This window comes from Lolium rigidum, chromosome 1 (genome assembly GCF_022539505.1).
Source record: "Lolium rigidum isolate FL_2022 chromosome 1, APGP_CSIRO_Lrig_0.1, whole genome shotgun sequence".
NCBI lineage: Eukaryota > Viridiplantae > Streptophyta > Magnoliopsida > Poales > Poaceae > Lolium > Lolium rigidum.
The window spans coordinates 329,827,117-329,836,013 of NC_061508.1; the positions used below are offsets into that span (position 1 = coordinate 329,827,117).

General features: G+C 42.8%; 1 protein-coding gene and 1 non-coding gene across 2 annotated transcripts; both read right to left on the minus strand.

Annotated features, from left to right (window-relative positions):
• Window positions 1-888: 888 nt before the first annotated feature.
• On the minus strand, window positions 889-2,738 carry LOC124663147 (E3 ubiquitin-protein ligase GW2-like). The gene is made up of 4 exons (XM_047200884.1): window positions 2,547-2,738; window positions 2,397-2,448; window positions 2,163-2,208; window positions 889-1,845 (listed from the first exon to the last, which is right to left on the minus strand). Exons 1-4 carry the CDS (start codon window positions 2,736-2,738, stop codon window positions 1,602-1,604), a joined length of 534 nt encoding a protein of 177 aa, XP_047056840.1. The 3' UTR covers window positions 889-1,601.
• A 302-nt stretch (window positions 2,739-3,040) lies between these two features.
• On the minus strand, window positions 3,041-3,113 carry TRNAE-CUC. Its single transcript has one exon. It is a non-coding gene; the product is annotated as a tRNA-Glu (tRNA).
• Window positions 3,114-8,897: the final 5,784 nt, after the last annotated feature.

An 8,897-nucleotide genomic window follows, 5' to 3' on the forward strand; every position in this document is an offset into this window, starting at 1 on the left:
GAGCTCGAACCTGGACAAGATGATGTACCCGAACCACAACCAGAAGCCGAGCCCCCATTAGTAGAGCTAGAGCCATACCCGAACCCATTGCCTGTGCCTGAACCAGTACCATATGCAGTATGAGAACCACCATTTGGACCAGACCAGGCACTATAAGCTGACCCCTGGCCTGAACTAGAGGTCGAACCCGATCCACCTAGCCCAAGATCAAGTCCTATGCCCAAGCCACCATTAGCACTAAGGCCTAAACCCAGACCCAAATTGCTTCTCATTGGCCTACCCATTGCAAAACCTACTGATACTAGTACAAGAACAGCAAGAACATGAGCTCTACGGGACGAGGCCATTGGTGACTGTGACTGTGTTATGATCTTTGCTGGTGATGTGTGCAGTGTCATGTATGCATGTATATATAGCCACAATTTAATGTTAATGTATTGGTGGCACATGATGCTTACTGTAAAAGGTGGTGCAAAATGGTGACTGGATTCCTTCACGGGCGCTTTACATGTGAGCATGACCTAACATTTTTGGAGCTTAACCATTGGCAGTTCGTATTATCTTAGGAACTAGTGAGAGATTTGGCTCAATCTATGGTTGCTATTGCCAGTTTGCTATTAATAATAATACTTGAGAGTTTCGAATGGAAGTCTCTAGACTGGGTTTTGTCTCCACCCCATTGGCTTTGGTCTGAAAGTACATTGCTGCAAATGGATGCTCTTGATGAAAATTCAGGTAAACTGTGAAATTGTGCTTCTGCTGCATTCTTGTTCAGACAACGCATTGAGCCTTGTGCAATCTAACTCAGCAAGCATACCGTAGATTCATATGCCTTGCTGAGTAGTTATTAAACAACTTTGAGCTGCTAAGGGGATAGTAGAAAGTTCATAAAACAACTGCTTCCAATTTAGTAAAATGCAAGAATTTGGAATTTTAAAAAAATGTTGTAACATCTGACAAATGAATTACAGCTAGTTTGCATCTCATCTGAGGAATACGAAACGATCAAAATGTGTTCATCTGAATCTGAACTGAGAAATACACTGATGCTGTCACATTCTGAACTTTGACAGCAGTAAGAGCAAGCTTAGCAAGCTAAAATTCGTAGAAACAAAAAGTATTACAGACCAGGATTCTGCAGTAGGCAAGATGCACCGTATGGAATCAAAGCAGACGCGTTGCAAAGTGAGTGGTGACTGGATGCTAACGTGGAGTTCTTGGCCACCACGAAAATAATTTAGTCCTGAATTGAGCACTTGGGACTTTTATCCTTGTCTTAAGAGCCGGCTACAGAATCATTCTGCAGTGATGTACCAAATCCTCAGTCTGCTGCTGCCACCGGAAGAATATTGAAACCAAAATATTTACAGGCTACGTTTCAGACATTGTTTTCATGTAGTATTGTTTCAATATATTGTTTTGAACCTGACTCTGTTCTGAACTGCATACCTCTAGATCCAAAACAATACTACATGAAAATAATGTCTGAAACATTCCAGGAGCGATCATGGATGGATTGGATTGCCATGATACCTCTGGGGAGGTTAAGAAAAAATAGGGAGAGAACTTCTAGCAGTGACAAATCATCAGGTTTGCAGGTTCTAAGACTGTATTTCAATGGTTTTGTGAGTCTTGGATCGCATTCTTGTTTTGGCTTCATTTGTGTTCTGTTCTTCCTGCAAGAAACTCAGAACAAGACTTGTTGGAAAGTGCAAGGTAGTACGATGATGCTTTTGATCAGAATATCTGGCAAGAAAGCTTACTTCTTGTTGAAGTTTCTTCTCACTTGATGTTCTAGCACTGCAGTATTCTACAGCGTAAGTTGCGGTTTTGCAGAAAGGGCAGCTGCATTGCTAGTTAAGGGCTCCAGGGAATTCAGTTTTTCGGATGCAAAATTCAGCTACCACCTCCGTTCCATAATTCTTGTCGTGGTTTTAGTTCAAATTTGTAACTAAACCAAAACAAGAACCGTGGAACGGAGGGAGTAGTAAACAGGAAGTCGTACTACACAATACAACAATGAAGATCAATTTTGTTCAATAAATGGAAGTACGAAGCACAAACACGGAAAATGCTTGAGGTTAACCTCAGTAAAAAGATGTTTATATGGGATACATGTGCAGAGTGTTTCACGCTAGCTAGTAAGTAGCAAAATAGGATACTGGACTGCTTTGGAAGCCTTGGACGGCATCAGTTGCAAGAAGCACTCTGCAAACAGGAGAGGGGAATTTGAGTTACAGTGATATGTGAGCACATTTTAGTTGTACAATGTTAGTCTGTATTTTCAAGTCCACTTGGCTTAACGTAGGACACAATTATAACTACTCATCTGTCTGGGTTTCAGCTAAACAAATTGAGCAAAATTTGGACAGAAATCAAGAGGAAGCTTAACTCACCCGTACAGATCCCTTTGCCGCAACACTTGGATTGATTCAGGGTCGGATAGAACTGCATCGTCGATCATATAGAGGACAAAAACTATCAGAAGAACACAGCTGAGTAACCCTACTCTCATGAACAGGGAGTGATCGATCACGCATGCGTACGTAGAAGCAGATGGGGCACTCGACGGCGCGCTCGTCATCGTCGGCGTCGAAGCACGGCGCGAGGTCACCGGAGCGGATGAGGCGGCGGAGGCGGCCGGAGTCCAGGTCGGAGAGCTGCCGGACCAGCCGCTGCGGCCGCGTGAGCCTCTCCTGCACCGCCGGCCGCTGTCGTCCCAGCCTTGCGTTGCCCATCGTCGTACGTGGTTGTGCTCCAAGGGAGCTACCGGAAGGAGGTGGGGTTTATAGCCTCGCCGTGGCTGCATCGTTACCGGTGTGAAAGGAGATCGGGGTGCCGGACTGCTGGTCGTCGGTGGGAGTGGCTGCTTTTTGAGCTGGGAGAAGCGGATGGAAGGAGGCAAGGTATCATCGTTCGTTTCGCTGCTTCTTTTCAAACGGTGGGGTGGGTGATCGGCTGATCGTGACGTTCATGTCGGCATGTATGAAAAAAAAACGTACTCCAAGTGTGAATAAAATGGCGAGGAAAGCAGCAAAAATTCCGTCGCCGGGACTTGAACCCGGGTCTCTCGGGTGAGAGCCGAGTATCCTAACCACCTAGACTACGACGGATTCGTGTTTGATAAGATAATGTTAATAGCTTCATAGTATCTATTAACAAAACAGCTAGACTTGATTCAAACATGACTGGCTACCGAGCACAAACCATGTCGCTCTATTTGATCTACTACACATATCAGAACTTCTCCATGCCTACAGATGATGTTCAGAATTCAGACAAAACGGACCATAGGAAAACAAGGCAATCCTATGTTGTACTTGTCTTGGAAAAAGTTCAAGCAATCTGCCTCCCTTCCCACCCCCCACGTAACCACTTTGAGCAACCAATCTTGCAATCATCAGAAGTCAGTATTACAGCTAGAGAAATATGTATAAAGGTTAAAGGTCTAATCATCACCTCGCCAGTCACTGCAGGAAACAATCTCAAACACAAAGAAACTGACTGCTACAAACACGGCATCCTGTAGCCTTAACAATACTAAAGAAATGGACGTGATGAGTGACGATAACTGATTCCTCCGGCTTAAATCAACTTCTGGATAAACATTGAGCATATAAGAGGAGCTTCCATATGATAGCGCAATCAAATGCATTAATCCTTTATTTAGTACCACATCAGGGAAAAATACCATTCAACTTCTGCACATTACTACAAAATCCTATATTTACAACAGATACGACAAACTATCTTTTACACATTTGGATGGAGCAACAAATTCATGTTTAGAAGACCACGAAGACCCTCAAGGGTAATGAATGGGAAAAAAATAGCATGCTGCAGTAAAATCATCTTTTTATGTTCAGAGATGGTAAATAACTTCCCTTTTTTTACAGTTTCTGGCACAAGATTATCTCAAATAGTCAAATTCAATATAACCACCATGTTGTACAGATAGTAAAAAAATATGTTGAGGAGAAGACAGGTAATTGAAAGATGTACATCTTTGATGAGAATTAGTCTTTAAGACAATTAAGTTGGAGCCTGGTAGTCTTCATAAGAATATACTACATACAAGCCACTGAGCAAGGACATAATCCTAGTTAATTTCTAGGCAAATTACCAAATACTGGTTGATAGAAAGTGAACAAACTAGTGAAGGATTAATTTCTGAAGAAAGGAACGTGATGCTTCAGGCAGCAAACTGTTGTGTCCAATATTAGGTTCACTTCTAATACAAATGACACACAGTCTGTTCAAAGAAAAATAAGGTAACAGCCATCAATCAGCAAGTCCTAGATGACCAACAATGTTTCACAATGATGTCTGATTCCTTCAGCTAAATTACACTTCTGGATAAACAATGAGCTACATGTGAAGGAGCTTCCATATGTTAGCACAATATCAAATGTATCAATCCTTCACTTAAGTACCACATCAGAAAAACTAAAGATCATTCAACCTCTCACCTCTCACATTAAGTACCACATCAGACCCGATAGATCCTGTAGCAAAATGAAACACATGTCACTAAATTAAGCTCAAATAGCCATGTTGTCCAGATCCCACTGCGCTACATCTTGGAATCGTCAGAATTTAGTTTTTCAATCACAGGAACATTTTTAAAGGTTCAATGTCACCATCACAAACTGGTCACCAGACCATAAAGCATCCAGTCTGCTAAAGTTTTAGCTTACAAGCATTTGCTTCCACCAAGAAATACAAATCAGTATTAGAAGTAATTCAACAGCCCATTACTAACAGCATCCTATAGCCCTAATACTAGTGAAGAAACGAATGAAACTTCAACAGTCCAGTTCAGGGTAACAAACTGTTCTTTCCTAAATCTGGCAGTGAGGTCCAAACAGGCATCAGTGAGCATGTCCTGCACAACTCGTAATTTATTCAAACATATCAGTTGTCTTGAGCTGGATAGACAATGAGCATATATGTGAAGGAGCTTCAATATGATAGCACATTATCAAATGTATTAATCCTTGACTTAGTACCACATGTCCACATCATACAAAAAAAAGATCATTCAACTTCACACCTCATTGCATATTTTTCAAAATCATATACTTACTTCAAATACAACAAACTATCTTTTACACATTTGGAATTTTGGATGGGGGGAAAAAATCGTCCAGACTTTTGGTAGAGTATAGAAGACTATGACTGATCCTCAAGGGGATGAATGGAAAAATAACATGTTGTAATAAATCAATATTTTTTTAATGTTCAGAGATGGTAAATACTTTCTCTTTTTCACAGTTTCACCCACAAGATCATCTCATATAGTCAAATTCAATATAACCACCATGTTGTATAGATAGTAAATATTCTGCCGAGGAGAATGCAGGTATAACCTAAAGATGCTTATCTTTGATGAGAATAGTCTTTAAGATAGTTAAGTTGCATCGTGGTAGTCTTATATCAGAATATATGACAAGCCACAGAACAAGAACATACGTAATTACTTAATTTCTAGGAAAATTACCTAAAAATGGTTGATAAAAAGTTAAGCTTACAACTTTATCATGTATGAACCAAGTAAAAGTTCTCATTTTATAGGTCCCTTTTCAATCAGGATAATAATTCGCTACAAATTAATTTCCTTTTCCTTCATTTTTTTGCAGTTTGATTTGTTAAAGTTTAAAGGACATCACCAATCAAGCATGAATACCCTTCAGAACGCAGCATTTTTTTCATAAATGAAAAAAGATCAAAGATCATGCTGAACCCTGCAAGGGAATATGCGTAAGCAAATTACGATCCAATGTATGAAGTTCAACAATTTCTTTAAGCAAAAAAAATGTAACAGAATTAATTAAGATTCTAAGGGTACACTGAATTAACCATAGATTATTCAACCAACCCATAAAACCTCAACTCATACTTGGTCATTCTGCGATAGAAAAAAGCAAAAACAGAAATAGTGAAATACAGTACTAATGATTCCACCACGATGCAAACTTCTAAAAGCAATTGAAAAAACTTTACCATCACATTCCTTCTTAGCAACGACATTCTTCGCAGTAAGCTTATGGAAGAAAAGACCAAGACTAACCACTTCAACAACAAAATATGCCACATATTCACTAAAAGAGCATGTCGGAGATTGAATATGTCATTTAACAATGTCATTCTTTCTCTTGACAACACGAAAGTAAATTTGGATAGCAGGCAAGAACAGCAGAAAATCTAAAATTATATAGATACTTCATAGTTCGGAATATTCACATGATGTCCAAGACGTAATCATAAGCAGCATCCGAAAGAACATGATCTACTAGTGGTACTAATAAAGTAAGAGGAGCCAAGATAAAAATCAGACCTGGAAACCTCGAGCGCATCAACCCTGACTACTCCCAAAAAACTACAGAACAGACAACATATCTCTCTCTCTTTTTTCCCATACCAGCTACTCTGGCTCTGGCTTTTACAGAAAATCATCCAGAGGATGAACCAAGCATCCAAGTTTTCTGGCACCCTGGGCTACCAAGGGCTAGCAGAGCCAGAAAATCATTTTTGGTGGAGACTACTAAAGGCTGATCTCCAAAAGCAAAACGAAAACCAGTTAACCTGACGAGAACATATCTACAGCCTATTGCTGATCCCACCAGGATCATATTCCGCAGTCAAAATCTCTCCTCTTTAGAGACCTCCACCACTGCTTCACCAAACATCAGCCGGGAGAGCGAGATGCAGGAGAGTTCAGAGTAGCTTAAGCATGGTCCTAATCAAACATATGCATGATGGCTTCTGCAGATAGTTCCTCCTGCAGCAACTTTACTACCTGGACAAGTGTCTCCGCCTCACGCAACTCATTTGAGGTAGCATTTTTAAGTTCCCGCTCTATTTCTGCAATGTCATGAGAACTATTTGCAATAGCGATTGCTGATCCGGTGGGTACACCACCACAATTTTTGTCTTTTGGGGCACGCTTCTGTTGGTTGCCCTGCTGAAACCGCTGTTGTGCTTCTGCATGATCCTTGTGTCCACCAATGTGCATCTTCCCAGCATTCGGAGTGGAAGATAAGATGTCGTCATCGCTCTCCAAGTCGGAACCATCATTCAGCATCACGCCCAGCTGTGAGCTCTGCACCTCCATGGGTCGCATGCCAACCAGACTGGGTCTATCAGACATCTGATAAAACTGGAACACAGTGGGCTGCTGTACCCATATGAGTCTCTGAAGATAGACCCCGAAGTACGAAACTTTGTCATCCCTCTTTGGCAGCTCAAGAATCTCATTCTCGACCAGATCCCACATCAGCTTACCCCAGTCAACCTTTTGCGCTGACCCCGCCTCTACCTCCTGAATCGCGGCCGACAGAATTGGCAGCATGTCAGTGTCGCGCGACTGGACCCCAAGGCACATGCTGATGAACTGCTTGGCGGCGCGGGTAACTGCGGACAAGGGCACGCTGGGAGGGAGATCCCTGCCGCGCTTGGGCGTGGGGTGGAGGGAAACTGCGCTGAGGAAGGACTTGTGGTCGACATTGACGCGGACGCGGGTGCCCGAGATGTAGCCGCAGCCCTTGTCCCGGTCGTAAGAGGAGATGAGCTGGGAGACGAGGCGCGGCTGGGGGACGCCAGTTGGGAGTTTGAGGCGCGCGACGTCGAGGAGGCCGAGGTGGCGGAGGGGCGCCTTGAGGTCGCGGTTGTTGGCCCAGCCCCGGCGAGAGGGTGGCGGCTGGTAGATGTGGAGCTCGACGGTGTCGCTGTTGGTGGACGGCGTTGTCGCTGGGGCTTTCTTGGTGGTGGTGGTGGTGGTGGGGCGAGGTTGGGTAGGGATTTGGGGGCAGTTTTGCTTGTGATACTTGGTGAGAGTGGCGAGGAGCTTGGCGTACGGGCCGTCCGGCATTGTCGCTAGGGTTTCTTGGTGGTGGTATTGGTAGGAGACTGGCTAGGGATTTGGGGGGAACTCGTCCTGGTCCTGCCTGCTGGGGATGGGTGACGGAGGCGGCGGCGGTGGTCGGAGTCGGAGACGGACAGACCGCGGGTAGATTGGTGAGGAGCTCGGTGCGAGTGATTATGGATTCATTTCAATTCACCAGCCCGGCCCGGCCCGTACCGACCCTGCACTTGAGCACCGGAGTTCCACTCAAAAAAAAAGTGGATCCACCGGAGAGCTCGACTCACAGTTCGTACTGTAGGGGCGAGTTTGGTAGCTTATTATTAACTTTAAAATCCCATAATAGTATTTAGGGCATGTTTGGTTCCCAGCCACACTTTACCAAACCTAATTTTAGCAAGTGTGGCAGTCATAAAAGTGTGGTTAGAATTTTGAAAGCCACAAAGTGTGGCAAAAGTTGGCAAAAAATTCACTCTATGACAAATAGGCCATACGGATAGTAAAGTGTGGCAGCTCGTGTGGCAAGAACCAAACATATACCAAACAAACTTTGGTTTGGCAAAATGTGGCTGGGAACCAAACAAGCCCTTACACAGCTGCAGGTGAAACTTTGGTCCTAGCATATTCCCATCTATTGATATAAAACCAAAAACAAAAGAATTTTTTGGTCTGATGGAACAACACTAACGAAGTCTCGTTTCTAGTGATCTTACACCATTAGCATTCTTCATGTGGATTCGATAAACCTAGGATCTGTTAAGTAAAAAAGGAGAATACTACAATCCGATTATCCGGATTGAAGATATCAGACGCTATGGCAGTTCAGGTTTTAAAACGAGAGAACAACTCTTGTGTGCAATCTCTTAGAATGCAAACCAGCAAAAGGAGGCGACCTTGTAGCAGCGGCAAAGCAACTTGAATTTATTTTTCTAAGATCAAGTTTGTGTGTTATTAAAAATATAAGAAAATTACCATATAATTTAATTCAAAATAATAACTAATATAGCATGATCACAAAAAGAGTAATTAAAATAAT